At 42.9% G+C, this 15,968-nt stretch overlaps 1 protein-coding gene across 3 annotated transcripts in view; it reads right to left on the bottom strand.

The window, feature by feature from the left end:
* Positions 1–15,968, bottom strand: part of DISC1 (DISC1 scaffold protein) — a 418,421-nt gene that overhangs the window by 160,262 nt on the left and 242,191 nt on the right. Inside the window, exon 10 of one of the 3 annotated variants that reach the window (XM_054445979.2) lies at positions 12,131–12,316. The exons of the other annotated variants lie outside the window; for them this stretch is intronic. Within the exon in view, the coding sequence (XP_054301954.1) occupies positions 12,228–12,316 (89 nt within the window). The 3' untranslated portion in view covers positions 12,131–12,227. Of the gene's footprint in view, positions 1–12,130; positions 12,317–15,968 lie in introns of those variants that run through there. 3 annotated transcript variants of the gene reach the window in all.

Here is a 15,968-nt window from a genome sequence, read left to right on the forward strand (position 1 = left end):
GTCTCATGTTGTTGAGTGAAAGAAGCCAGGCACAGAGAATACATACGGTATGACTCCCTTTATATAAAGTTTCTAAATGGTCAAAATTAACCTAGTGTTGTTACCAGTCAGGATAGGGTTGCCTTTGGAATATGCCGAGGATTTGGAAGGGCTAAGGGTGACTTTTGGGGGGTTAATAATGTTCTGCTTGTTGATTTGGTACTGGTTGCATGATGTGTTCACAATGAAATTCACCCAGCTCACCCCTATGGGTGCTTTCTTGCATGCGTATTACACTCCAGTAAAAAAGGCATTTAAAAAAAATGACAATGACATTGACAACTTTCCATTGCCCTTTATATAAAGATGAAAGTCCACTTGCTTCAAGAACCTGCTTGGTCTGGTTCCTGCCTATGTCTTGAACCCAGGGCTACCCCTCTCAGCTCCCCATCTCTGCTGACCTCATTGGTTTTTTCTCCATCCCTTGAAGCCAACAACCCCCTTCGGCCTTGCAGTCTTTGCACAGGTTGCTTGTTCAGATGGTCTGGTGCTCTTTTCTCCCCATCTATTACTACTGTCCCTCAGATCTGAACTTGTCACTTCCTCATGTCACTTGTCACAATTTATAATTGCCTGTCTCTGTCTTTGTTTTAAGTTTTCCTCTCCAACTAGACTATGGGCCATGCAGTCAGAGTGCCTATCTGTCTTGTTCATCACTGTATCTGCAGCACCAAGCCCAGCACCTGCCTGATAGAATATGCTTAATAAATATTAATAAAAGAAGAGCTGTTTTAAGATATCAGTGTCATTTCTTTGCATCAGACATCTCAAAGACTATTTTCTGAAGTTAAGAAGTTTGATTCTTAATGTCAATTCCTTTCTGCTGCAATTTGAGTTCATTTATCTTCATCTTGCCCTCAGTGAATATGAATTGAGATACTTACCACTCAATTTCCATTTACCATGCACTCATTTTATATCTTTGAATTTAGCTATTAAGTCATTTTTTATTTTCATCTGTTCAGTCGAAATAAGCTGATTCCATGCACATCAGTCATTCATTCCTATTCTTCAGTTGTGTTTTTTGTTTTAAATGTAAATGCAACCATGCAAAGTTACATGGAGGAAAAAAACTGATCTGAACATATATGTTCCACCAATAGGCTGAAAGTGGGCAGCTGTACCATACAATCTCATAGAGTATACCTGAAATAACATTAATACCTAACATCCATTGAACACCAATGGGAAGAGGAACCAGAAACTCATGGTACTCAAGTATTGAGTTGAAAGTTGGTTAGTAAGAACCAGAAATAGGACTTGAATGCAAGCAGCCTAACTTGAGTACCTCAACCTTTACTCGGTGGGATTACATCAATACTTATTTTTTCCCTCTGCCAACAAGATAAAAATACAAAATTCTGGATGTGTGTATCTTGACTTTTCTTTAAACAGTAAAGGAGGTAAGTTATAGTCCTATTGTACATTGAATTTATCCATTACACTTATGCTGATTCACTAGTACAACATGACCTTTTTCTCTTGGTGTTCAAAACCATTAACAGTGCTTGTCAATAACCTACATCAGGAATATACGACAAAGATGTCTGTGAACATCCAGTAAATTTTCCTGGCTGTACAAGGTTGGCCTCTGCAGTAAGAAGGTGGGCTCATGTGAGCCACCCCTGAGAATGGTAGGTGTCACAGAGCTCTTGATAAGAAATGGGTCCTCATATTAAACTAAATCATTCCCTTCTAATTTTTAGTTCTTTACTTGCTGGGGAGATTTCCTTGTGACTGCTGACTTGACCCATTGATCATGTAACCCCAGTCCACTCTCCCTCCAGAGTGACCCTTTGGATGGCTATGATATCAGTACTGTTCCATGGCAACCATCAGGCCTGTCTCCACCCTGGTGAAACCATTTAGCAGTGGGCACCCTGTACACACCCTGCCCATTGCCCTAAGCCTTCGCTTTACCATTAACAATGAGGGTGGGAGGCAAACAAAGAAAGGTGGGAGTGACAAAGTAAATCCACACACCTGTCACTGAGGCAGCAACAGAAAAGAATCACTCATGATTATCCCAACTGTAGCCTGCCCACCTTTGTTTTGACTTCAGAGACAGCCTGCTATGGCCCCTGAAAACCATAAACCCTCTTGAAGCTCATTTGCAGCACTGAATTCTAGGATTCAGGAATGCTAAAATGAGTGGAGTGTTCAGACACAAAGCTTTAAACCCCAGATTGCAACTATCATGGGTCAGTGACAATTACACCATTTCTGCAAAAGGCAAGCTTGCTCTGTAGACTGCAGCCACTGTTGCTACATCTTGTTAGGAACTTAAGATGTTAAAAGACATATGAGATGGGAAGATGTACTAAGCCATTCTTGCATTGCTATAAAGAAATACATGAGGCTGGGTAATGTATTAAAAAGAGAGATTTAATTGGTTTATTGTTCTGCAGAGTTTACAGTAAGCATGAGGCTGGCATCTGCTTGGCTTCTGGGGAGGCATCAGGAAGCTTACATTCATGGCAGAAGGCAAAAAGAGGCCAGGCACATCACATGACAAAAGCAGGAGCAAGAGAGCAAGGGGGGAGGTACCACACACTGTTAAATGACCAGATCTCATGAGAACTCACTATCACGAGGACAGTACAATGCGGGGAATAGTGCTAAACTATTCACAAAGGATCCACTCTCATGATCCAATCACTTCCCCCCAGGTCCCCACCTCCAACACTGAAGATTACATTTCAACATGAGATTTGGGCAGGGACACACATCTCAAGTATATAAGAGGGGGTCCTTCAGAATGTCCTTGCTGTATACTGGGGCTCTCAGGCCTTTTACAGCCCACATTTATCAGTCATTTCAAAATAGAAACCAGTTCAAGAGCATTCCTAGGAAGCTGAGTTAATGGGCTACAGGACGGCCCCATTAGCCAACACGCCCTAGCCATTCACATACCTTCTGGTACAGTTTGCTTTATGCTTTTTCCCTCCTTTTGTTCTCTTTATTTGTGACCCCACTTCCCAAGCCAAACTGTGCAGGGGAATTGTGAACAATCTAAGTTGTCCATTATAGACCTTAGGAGAAAGTTGGAAGGAAGGAGAAGGTGACAGCAGGTGCTGTTACCAAACAGGAGAGTGAAAATGACCGTGGAGGCTTGTACTTGGTAATTCAGAGGGAGTACAGTTTAGTTCCTTCAAACTAATATGTTTAAATAATGATAGACTTAGATGTGTTAGAGGGAAATTTATAGATCATCTCAGCTCTTTTTCTCATTTACAGATGAGAAAACAGTGAGGTCAAGGCCAGGGAAGTGAATTGCCCAAGTACCCAAGGGGTGGTCAATACTGCTCATGATTTCAAACCCTGGTAGGCAGCTGGCCATCCTTGCAGCAGCAGACATTGCCAGAGCGCCCAGGCAGCAGGACGAGGAGCCCCCAGCTGGCCGACACTTGGCTGACAAGTGGCCTTCACTCACCAGGGCCGGGGGCTGGTGGCTCATGTCCCCACACTCAGCTGACAGGTGGCCTTCACTCACCAGGGCCAGGGGCTGGTGGCTGACATCCCCACAGGCTCAGCTGCAGAGTCTTCTCCTCTCCCCATCACTGACCATAGCATCCTGGATCATAGCGTCCTGGATCATCTCCTCCAAACATCACAGCTGTAAGTGTTTGTCCCAGCCTTAATAAATATTCAGCTTGCCACAGACACGGCAGATTTACAAAGACAGAGATTGATTTTTCTATCAATGTTGATATCCATGGGTTAGACAAGTGAGAGGACAGCATAAGGTTGGTAGAGAACCGGACGGCCACATCCTGATGATGCTCTGCCTGGATCCTGAGGGCTTATGATGTCTGCACTCTAGTTTCTGATGGAGATTGTTTTCATGTCTTCACTGGTATCTCACTTAATGCTATGGTATTCTTAATAATTCAAATGGTTAATACAGGGTTAAATTGTTTTATTGTTTTGAAGCAGAGGACTACGAAAACAAGTGTTTTTGAATGTAAGGGACAAAAATCAATGAGAGTGAGTTAGGAAGTCTTTGGCCAGGCCATGTGTTTTAACATCATATTTAAGATTAACGGCCAGGCGCGGTGGCTCACGCCTATAATCTCAGCACTTTGGGAGGCCAAGGTGGGCGGATCAGGAGGTCAAGAGATCAAGACCATCCTGGCCAACATGGTGAAACCCCGTCCTACTAAAAAACAAAAAGAAATAGTTGGACGTGGTGGTGTGCACCTGTAGTCCCAGTGCACCTGTAGTCCCAGTGCGCCTGTAGTCCCAGCTACTCGGGAAACTGAGGCAGGAGAATTGCTTGAATCCAGGAGGCAGAGGTTGCAGTGAGCCAAGAACGTGCCACTGCATTCCAGCCTGGCAACAGAGCGAGAATTTGTCTCAAGAAATATAAAATAAATAAACAAATAAATAAATAAATAAAAGATTATTTAAGGCCAAATGCAGTAGCTCACACCTGTAATCCCAGCACTTTGGGAGGCCGACAGGCAGGCAGATCACCTAAGATCCATAGGCCTTGAACACCTGACGGAGTTCAAGACAAGCCTGGCCAACACAGTGAAACTCCATCTCTACTAAAAATACAAAAAATAGCTGGGCGTGGTGGTGCATGCCTATAGTCCCAGCTACTCGGAGGCTGAGGCAGGAGAATTGCTTGAACCTGGGAGGCAGAGGTTGCAGTGAGCCGAGATCACACCACTGCACTTCAGCCTTCAGCCTTCAGCCTGGGCAACAGAGCAAGACTCCGTCTCAAAAAAAAAAAAAAATTATTTAAGATGCCCTCTTCCAATGATAGAAGTCATAGTTTGGGGATTCCAATTACATTTTCCACACAGAACCCCTCTGACAACTTTCTCTTCTTAGAGTCAGTCTCCCATGGCAGTGAAGATCCATGTCTTTTGCAGTTCCTCGGCTCTGCGGGAATGATCTAATTATGAGGTTGAACCCATTTTCCTCGACAGCTGGAAATTTGTCATCTGAATTTTCCTTAACGATATTCCTAACCTGCCTTCTCATTAGTAAACTTGTCCTTACAATTCCTAAGCCCTCCCAACTCATTTCCTCCTGTGAGTGCACCACCAGATTTTATAAGTACTCTATTCACTTTGGTTTTCAAATCACTAATTGGTCCCTTGTATAAGTCCCAATGCTATGGAATGCAGGGGAGGGACACAGGAAGGGGCGCTAGTCAAAGGACATCATAGAAAGGGGCTGAAACACAAGTCTTTTGACTGCTATCAGGCTGAAGTCCGCTTTGCTTCTGATATGCAGCCCTACTATAAATCGTTGACCTCTTCTTGGCTTTGAAATGGAGATTAGTAACCTCGCATGATCCTCTTGTGCCTCTCTTACCAGGGCACTGATGGGAAAGACTCCCAAATCTTTCACAGTGACTCAATATTAGATAATGGGTTTGTTCTTCCCAAGGTCTCCTTAACATAGCCACTTTAGAGCAGAAGTTCTTGTCGGAAATCTGGGCGCAGAGTCGGTGCTTGTGAGATTAGGCCCTGGAGGTGAAGGTCCTTGCAGGGCTGCACAGAAAGGACATCAGGCGTCCCACCATCTTCTTCCACAGCAATGTCTTCTTCGTGGAATAGACAAACTCTTGATGGATGCCTGGAATACATCTTTATATGAGGTAGTGGGAAGCTACATACAACCAGAGATTATTTCAGAATGTAAAAGGAAAAATTAAAACTGAAAGTGTATGTCAAAGCCAATTTCTTAAATAATTGCTTATCTAGGGTAAAAGGAACCTGACTCTGAAATATGCACTTATCTTGAAAACAGGCAGGCACCCCAACAATAGATCATGTATGGAAAATGAGTTGAGTGGATGAGTAATTTAACGAGAATTTTCTTCAACTGGTTTCCAAAGCATTGTGAAGACTGTGTGCCTGTCATCTGGATTGGTTTAAAATAAAACTCAGTTGATTTTTTTTTTAAGAACAGATGGAAAGAGGGACACAAAGGCAAACAGTATGCAAACAACAGCAGAATTTCAAACAGGAGTGGGTAAAGAAATGGAAAATAAACAGAAGTCTAGGAAACAGCTACAACTTCAGTCCTAGAAAGGCATTTTCCAATCTATGATGTAGACACTTCAAAGCTGAAGCATCTCTGTGACTCCATCTGCAGCTGAAGCATCAGACTGTGGGGTCTTTTAGGGACCTAGAGAGTGCAGGTATCACTAGATCAGGGTCAAACTTTCAGGAGCATTTGGTTTCATTAAATCAATAAAAGGAGTTAGGAGTAATAAGAAAGTTTTCAAGCAAATGGAGAGAAATAACCTTACAAAAGAACCACATGACACATACATTTCTTTTCATTACTAAGATGGGAGATTAAAAAAACCAAGAATGAAAGAAAGCCAATGTTGAAGAGACTGAAGTACTTACATAATTGAATAGGGTAAGTGATCAAGTACTAAAGTGAAAGTTCTCGTTTTTGAGATGTAGGTATTGATCTGCGTAGACAATCACATCCCCGCGCCTTGCATGCATCAGGCTGTCTTCACGCTGTTCACTGACTGAAGGCTTCCTGCCGCTGCCCACAGAACTGTCCCAGTGCATGGCTGAGGGCCTCTGCCAGGCAGAGTCCCCAAGAGAAAGCCAGAGGAAGTCCAGGTGTCCGCTCTGGTACAGAGATGGGACTCTCCAGTCTCTGAAGGTGAATCTAGTGCACACAGTCCATGGCTCTCCTTTGAATTATGATAGGTGAGACACAGACCAGAAAGAGTTGTTGGGAAATGCCACATGCAGGATCTGGCCAGGGTGCCACCAAGCTGCCCTGGAAACAATTCAGAGCTGGTCTCACCACCCCTGACCCCACACACCACACATACCACACGCATGCACCCCAAAAGCAAATTCAAACATTATAGAGACCCAGAAACTGCTGGAAAATCACACTCTCCACAGACAGGCACACATGAGAGGCCGCAATTTAGGGTGGGCTGACTTCCTTTAAGACAGAAGACAAAGAGGTGGAGATTAACACATGGTTGGCTAACTATGGTAGAACCTGCTAAGAGGGTTGTCTATACTTGAACTTCAGGAATAAAAGCCACCAGCCACAGATCATTTGAATTCAACTGCACTTCCACATCAATGACACAATTCTAGTCAAAGAGAGAACCCACTTAACACTATGGGCAGAAGAGTGTGTGGCTGTTCACTGTTGGTGCCATCCAAGGAAATGTATTAATTAAAGTAAGGATAATTGTGATTCTTCCCCAAACCACCTCCCTATCCTTCTCCCTCTGCCCAGAGTGGGTCCCTTCCCCAGAACCTTCTATTCTCTCTTCCCACATTAGGTGCTGCCCTCGGAACCTGCCCACACTCTGAGGAGAGAATGGCAACTAATAGGCAATGCTCTGAAAGTACATATGTATTTATAGCCTAGTCCAAAAGGACTCTGTGACTCTAGACTTTCCAGCACCAACCAACAAGAACGGGAACATCACAAGGCCCCGGGCTTGCTGCATCAATGAGTGCAGTCAGCTTTGAAGCTCCTTTGAGAAGTAGAGACCCGCACACAGTATCTGCCCCGTTCTACACAGGTCCAGCCCCCACCACATCCCCAACAGTACACCCCCAATAGCTGGAAGAAGAAAAATGCTGGGTACATATTACAAAACTGAGATTCCCATTTATTCTCAGAAAGTGCATTACTAAAGCAAAATTAAAGTCATGATCATTCAAAAATCAGATAAGTTTGAAGAAAATATTTATTCTTTAAAATATAATCTATTTTTTTCTTTTTATTATTAATATTATTATTATTATTATTATTATACTTTAGGCTCTATGGTACATGTGCGCAACGTGCAGGTAAGTTACATATGTATACATGTGCCATGCTGGTGCGCTGCACCCACCAACTCGTCATCTAGCATTAGGTATATCTCCCAATTAGTTTTTAAATTAAGTCATTTCACCAGGCATATCTCAGTTTGTGGAGGAAATGACAACAGCATAATAATTTTGGAAGGAAAAACTAATGGCTAATCTCTAAAAACAGTTTGTAATAGGTTAATAGGCTGGCAATAGTGAAGATATGTCTATCATTCTCGTTTGTCTTCTTGATCATGTTTTGAGGGCTTTTTGGGGGGCTGTCAATCTCCCAAGCCCCCAACATGCCACAGTTTGTGCTGCACTGATCAAGCTGAAGCCTTATGGAAACTGATGGAGCCACAGCTGGGCAGCACACCCTGGTCCAGCCACCTTCCCACTACTAGCTCAGGATAACACTAACAGACAGCTCAGACCGCTCAGAGATGTAGGTCACAGGAGCCAGCACACGCTGGCCAACTACTTATCACAAGCTGCAAATCTATTACACCTGAGATCTTTGGATGCATCATAGGGAAAAGAGGGGAAGACAGGTATCTCTAATTAGAACCTTTTGTCTCGCTCATCTAAGAAAAGACTTTAAATTGTAGTGGTCCATCACTGTTTTATTAATTGGATGCCCATGGGGCTCCATGCACTTATCACGCTGGCCCTTATCTTACCTTCTTACTAAACAGAGCACATTGGCCTTTGCCTCTTGGTGTCCTGCCTGGGAGTGATGTTCCCGTATCAGGAGCTTCTCCTGATGATCCCAGGCAAAATGGTGGCCAAGTGTTCAAACCTCATCTTCTGAGCCTTCCTCACTCTCCCTTTATTATATCCTGCCCCACCCTAAGAACTGACCTGTCTCTAGGACTGCCGTACCCTCAGATATCCTGTAACCACTGCTTACAGGCTCAAGTAGTGCCCCCAGAGGTAGTCCCTTTGCTAGCTTTTTCCTATTTAAAGTTCAGCTTTGTGTTCTGTTTTTCATACGCGGGCTCTCCCCAGGTCTAAAGGATAGTAAGAATTCTATCTAGAAAAAAATATGACTGCTGAATAAGGCAAGACCCCTTTCAGGAACCAAGGCCCAAACAATTTCATCTCAAGATCATCACAAAGAGACTCTGCTATGGTTTAGACACTTGGCCCCTCCAAAGCTAATGTTAAGATTTGCTCCCCAATGTTTAAGGTGGAGCCCAATGGGCAGTTTTTGAGGCATAGGTGCATTCACCCTTGAACAGATTAATACTCTCCCTCAGGGGTGAATGAATTCTCACTCTATTAGTTCCCCCAGAGAGCTTGTTGTTAAGAAAAGCCTGGCACCTCCTCCTCTTTCTTGCTTCCTCTCTGGCCAGAGATCACATGGCCAGAGAGGAAGCAAGAGAGAGAGGCCCTCACCAGATGCAGATGCCAGTGTCATGCTTCTTGTACAGCCTGCAGAACCATGAACCAAATGAACTTCTTTTCTTTATAAATTCCCCAGCCACAATTATTCCATTATAGCAACACAAAATGGACTAAGACGCTATTCATTAAGTGGAAATGGGTCATCATAAAGGTCTTCATCCTTGTCATCTCTAACACAGGCCTGACATATTTTTGTTAAGGGCCATTTTTACTTTTTGCACTTCACACTCAAGACAACCAGCAAGTCTGTTCCTGAGTTAAGTATCTGTAAAGACAAGACAGACTCCCCGGTGGTTGTATATCTTTCAGGCATATTCTTCTCCCGAACCCAACCATCTGCTTCCTTCACCACTTTTCATTCACTCATTCATTCATTCAGTCATTCATTCAAGCAAGCTGATATGTTTGACATGCTGATATGTAGTCTGTGTTCCAGACTAAATATCTTCAAGATCAGCACTCTCTGTCAACCTTTTGAAGCTTCTCATTATGGGTCCAGCAACGTGGCTTCTTCCTCGCATTCAGGGCAGCAGGGTGGGGGGCAGTACATACCCCTGCTCTTGTCCTGATTATTATTACCCCATGATTGCATTTCCCCATTGCTCCTCTCAAAAATGTATAACTGGTAACTCTTTTTTATTTTTTTTTTCCTTTTTAGAGACAGGGTCTTACTCTGTCACACAAGCTGGAGTGCAGTGGCACAATGACAGCTCGCTGAAGCTTCAAACTCCTGAGCTTGAGCAATCCGCCTGCCTTAGCCTCCTGAGTGACCAGGACTATGGTTGCTTACCATCATGCCCAGCTAATTTTATATATATATATATATATACACACACACACACACACACATATATATATTTTAGAGATGGGGTCTTGCTATGTTGCCCAGCTTGGTCTTGAACTCCTAGCCTCAAGTGATCCCCCGCGTCAGCCTCCCAAAGTGTTGGGATTACGGACATGAGCCACTGCGCCTGGTTTGCTGACTCTTTCTAAAGGCCCTAGATTTCATTTCATGTTATCATCTTCTTCATCTCTCTCACAAAGAGAAAAAAAAATAAGGTTTGATTAGGCTGCCAGCTGTTTTGAGGATGCATAGTTAAAGGCTGGTCTAAGCACATCCCAGGACTGGAAGCTTCCATGACAATGGCCTTGAAGCTCAGTATCGCCTAGCAAAACCGCCGGCAAACCCTTGAGAAGCAATAAAGAAAGAGATGAAAAAGAAAATAAAGGAAAACGATGAAAGAGGGAAAGAGGAGTTAAGGACAGAGTGGAAAAGGGGACGGAAAATAGAGGAAAGAAGGACTAAGAGTGAAAACTGGAGACAAGATAGGAAAGCAGAATCTCTTCCGATCTAAAAAGGGGAGAATGGAGGGTTTGGGGCAGGTGCTACCGAGCACTCTCCTTTGCCCACCTGAGAATGCCAGCCACATGCTTGTGGCTTCTTCTCAAAAGCAGAAATAACTGTTTATTTTTTTATGCCTCTGAGTGGGAGTGTCCTCTGAGGTTTTGTTTTGCTTTGTTTTTTCTTGTCCCCCAGCCAGCTAAGCAGGAGCTTTAAAACACACTCAATTCCAAAGCACACTTATTGCAATACAAATAGAAGATTAGCATAAGAATGCTAAGGGGAGAGTGGCAGCTTTCTTCTCTGCCTTGCCAATAGCCAGGTTTGAAGTGCTCTGCTCACCTTCTAGAGATAGTCTTAACCAAGCTGATGATTCAGGCTTGGTGGATTAAAAAGACTGTGTCCTTTCATTAAGCCATACATAGTGCTCTAATTGTTTCCTAACCAGAGTTTCCAGTTCTTCAGTTTATAATCATTTGCAAGGACTTGAAACTTTTCTTTCTAAACAAATCTAACTGTATGGGAAGATCTATCAACAACAGGAGAGGAAAACTGCTGACTTATGGGTAATACGACAATAACATATGGGCCACAGGGCTGTGTGCCCAAGACTCATCTTTTTTTTTTAAGCTTGAAAATGAATTCCTCCTGTCCTGCACACTCAGGAGGGTTTACTAGCAGCCTAATTAATTAAGAGCATCTATGTATCTGATGGGGATGCTCCCATGGCTGGAACAGGCGCCCTCTGCTCCTCCTGGGTACCTCACTATTCCCTCTATTATTATTATTTTTTAAACACAGTTCCAAACCACTTTTTACAGCCTCCAGGGTCTAGCTACGGGAAACCTTCCACGAATCAGCCCCAGTTCTTCTGTGCTGCCTATTCACAACTGAAGCAAAAGAGGTACATCCGTTGCATGTTAAACAATTACTTTCTTTAAATCTTTCTCATTTCCGATCACATGGAATGGCAGTGTGATAGCTAACCAGACATGTGAATAAGTCATGGAAGAATTTTTTAAAGCAGATTTAAATAAAATATCCCTCATTATGGTGCTTAATTCCATCTACTGCTAAGAAGACAGCCATCTGGAGCATACCAGCAAGGTGGGTATTAAGGAGGCACGCGCACCCCATAACGTAACACTGAAGCAGAGGTTTGACGCCAGGCCTCAAGAAGACTGGTGATGCTATCAAGGAGGAATGTAATTGTGTTGATTTATGTGTTATTTTTATTCTGTATTTTAAAGGAATGAAGACTGGCTATCCCGAGGTGATAAAATGAGGTCTTAGAAATGGCATCTTTCTTTTGAAGTTTGTCCCACGAAGTTATACCCTCCTGAGGCAGAGGATGCGCAGACAGTAAGCTTTGCCACAGCGCCCTCTTGTGTTCAGAGAACCGCAATGACAACATTTCCTCGTATTAAGAAACTATCATGACTTTAATTACAGATTAATTATACCCTTTCATTAAGGTTGAAAGAAGAATCCATACAAAGCACGACGACTAGAAAGTCGAAGACGTACTTTCTTTTCTTTTTTTCTTTTTATTGTGACATCATGTCTCTTCAATGCCCTTTCAATTAATAGTAGTTGAGCGCTGGGGGCTGAAGTCAGACTCTCTGGGTTCAAATCACAGTGCTGTGTCCTGCAGGGTGTCCTCGGGCAAGTTGCTGACTTCTCTGTGTCCAGGACTCTGCATCACAGTACTTATATCCTAAGGTAGTAGTGAACATTAAATATTAAGGACTTCGAAAGTGCCTGGAGCCTTGTAATAAGTGTTAGCTGTTGGTCATTATCATTGATTTTTTTTTTAATAAATCAAAGAATTGTTACATTTCTGCTTGAAGTGACTTCAGAGATAATTAAGTCCAAGTTTTTCATTTTGTAGATGAGAAATCTCTGGTCCAAAGGAGCAAAGTGAACTGCCTATAGTTGCCTAATTATTCAATGGCAGAGCTAAAACTGGAATTTAAATCTTCTGGTTATCTAGGGCCCGGGTTTCTGTCTTTTCTGGAGAACAGCTCCCATAGGAAGCTCTTTTTGCTCTGCATGTGCAGAGGGTGGACTTGCAGGAACTTCCTGCAGGGCCCAGGGGGGATGTGGGCCGCTATGGGAAAGGCACTGAGCCACACTCACACACCAGGCTCAGAGGTCTGGGCCCAGGAGTAATGAGTTGAGTAATCCCTGTCCTTTTTTGCCATGACAATGAGATTGATAATCCAAGACTTACAGAACTGGATGATGTGAACTATAGTCTGCCTAGAAATATTGGTCTCAACCACTTTCAGGAAGACTAAAATGACCACACACATATACAAAAAAGTCTAATGCTTGTAAATCTGTTTTTAGAGTACCAGATTCCTAAGCTGCCATATCTTCTGAGATAATATCCAACTCCAAAGGCTGAGCTTCCAAGAGGGCCTTGTATGAATATGGAACTAAGAGGCACGCTGGCTGCAGAACTGACTTCTCTCGTGCACTGTTTCTGTTCATTTTCTTTTTAAAGAATTTATCGTATCACAAAAGGACAAATGTCATGTGATTCCACTTATATGAGGCACCTAGAGTAGTCAAATTCAGAGACAGAAAGTAGAACAGAGGTTGCCAAAGGCTGGGAGAAGGGAGAATGAGGAGTTATTATTTAATGGGTGTGGCCAATATTGTCAAGGAAATAGATGTCAGTCTACAGATCAGTTAGTGTTTACACTTTCAAAATTCAACCTAATGTTTATTAGGCTAAAGATTATTTTATCTTGAATTAAGTCTCATAATACAACAAAGGTTTAGCCTCCCATCCTGGGTGAACCTCTGGGATTTCTTAACCTCCTTTTGATTTTCTGGCATCACTGAAAGCCGACATATAAACAAACCAGTGGAACACAATCACTGGCCGATGTATTGGTGGTCTTTGGCAAACATGAAGAGTGGGCATTAACGAATGATACTAGGCAATTCTCTTCCCCTGCAAAGACGTGTGGGCTTCAAACAGGAAACATCAGCATACAGCAATTGTCAGACTCCCAGGCCAGCATGTTTGTTTGGAAAGAGCTCTAGAGTGAAGACCGAAAGACAGGGTTCTGGATCCAGCTCACCTACACACTTGTCAGACCTCGGCAAATGGAGTGAGTTCTCTGGGCCTTTGCTTGCTCCTCTCTAAAACAGGGACTCAATAGGTGATCTCTAAAGTCCTTCCGTGATCATTCTGTGACCTGAGCCCAATACCGCCCCAGGTTTACCACAGCCGTGGTGTGGAGCACTATTCATAACTACGTAACTGAGAAACTTTCAAAGGAGATTTAATTGTACTAAGACTACCATGCAACCAAATAAAATAATTAGACTGCTACTTTCTCCTTCTCGGATAATCTGATATTCAGGATGAGAGATTGAACATAGGATTTTATATATCAAAACAAAAATAAAATTGGAAGGAACAATATACAAGAATTTTTGTACAAGGAAGCCTTCTTAACATCTACCCTTTCTTTTTAAATGGTCATCACGTCGTTCAGTACCAAAAAATGGTGGCCACCTCCTCAGATTTTTTGTTGTTATTGTTGTTTTGTTTTGTTTTTGAGGCGAGTCTCCCTGTCGCCCGGGCTGGAGTGCAGTGGTGCCATCTTGGCTCACTGCAAGCTCCGCCTCCCGGGTTCATGCCATTCTCCTGCCTCAGCCTCCCGCGTAGCTGGGATTACTGGCGCCCACCACCACACCCAGCTAATTTTTTGTATTTTTAGTAGAGACGGGGTTTCACTGTGTTAGCCAGGATGGTCTCAATCTCCTGACCTCGTGATCTGCCCACCTCCGCCTCCCAAAGTGCTGGGATTACAGGCGTGAGCCACTGTGCCCGGCCCACCCCCTCAGGTTTTCTACTGACACTACCAATATATAGAAAACAGAGGCAATGCTTATGAGCCTCTTATAACTGAAACTCTTACAAATGAAAGATCAAGGTGCTTGTTATACAGACGAGATATACGGAAGCCTGATGTAGGAAAAAAAAATGAAAACTTTTAAAATTCCTTTCTGTTTTCATCTGAAAATTTGCCCTCAGAAATGAGAATAATGAAAAATTGCAAGTATTGTTTTATAAATGATGAGTTGCATGTGTTTTTATTGTTAATTTTGTGTGACGAAAACTATGTTTCACCTCCAATGTTCATATACTGCTAGCTGGCTATACTCTGCAAAAGGATTTATGAAAAAGATCTTCACAAAAAAACGTCTATAGTACCAGCCAGTACACCCCTTTTGTGTGGAAAGGCACTAAACAGAACTCCCCAGTGCAAGAGCAAAGGGCATTTTTCTCTTCAGGGGACATAGTGATTTCCTCCAAGAAAAGGAAGAATTGAATAACCACTTTGATTCTGAGTTTCCGCTCATGGACTTCTGATCTACACTGGTCCTTTTCCTCCACATTGTTCCTCGAGAAACTGGTAGTAGACTAGACCTTGGCTCCAGCATCCTTTCATTCTTACGGAGATGAGAAACCAGGGACTCATTACCCTACTTTCTTAAAAAGCCCAGGGCAAAGAAATGGATGAACTCACCTAGAGATTCTGATATTGGAAAGAAGTTGCAATGTGTCCCATGACAGTTTTATGAGAAGTTCAATCTACCCCAAGAGTCTGAAAGAAACCATATCGTCTTATTAAAAGCAATGGTTCGAATCTACCTGAATTCAACATAAAACTATGCTTTTGTTAAAAGAATGTTTTAGGCCGGGTGCGGTGGCTCACACCTGTAATCCCAGCACTTTGGGAGGCCAAGGCAAGGTGATTGCTTGAGGCCAGGAGTTCTAGACCAGCCTGGCTAACATGGTGAAACCCCTTCTCTACTAAAAGCACAAAAATTAGCCAGGCATGGTGGCAGGTACCTGTAGTCCCAGCAACTGTAGAGGCTGAGGTGGGAAAATCGCTTAAACCCGGGAGGCAGAGACCACAGTGAGCCAAGATAGCACCACAGCACTCCAGCCTAGGCAACAGAGTGAGACCCTGTCTCAAAAAAAAAAAAAAAAAAAAAGAATGTTTTATAAACTATGTCAATCAAAACTAAATTCTTGTTAGTTCTATATTTTCATGGCAATGATCCTGCAGACCCTGTGAAGACATTACAAACCATGCACATGCTGAAACTTGGAGCTTATCTGCAAGCTAATGATGACATGTTGGTCTTTTATTATCCCTTTTATTACCAAAATGGGGTGACCAACTTTATTATACAAAAGCCATATAAGTCCTTTGCAGAGTCAGAGACTAACTCTATCACTTATTTGCTATGAATGTGGGCATTTTTTACTTACATGAGCCTCGATTTCAACAAACTGAGAACAATGTCTACCTTCAAGGTGAGAAATAAACTGATAT

Source organism: Pongo pygmaeus, chromosome 1 (genome assembly GCF_028885625.2).
Source record: "Pongo pygmaeus isolate AG05252 chromosome 1, NHGRI_mPonPyg2-v2.0_pri, whole genome shotgun sequence".
In the NCBI taxonomy this organism is placed as follows: Eukaryota; Metazoa; Chordata; class Mammalia; order Primates; family Hominidae; genus Pongo; species Pongo pygmaeus.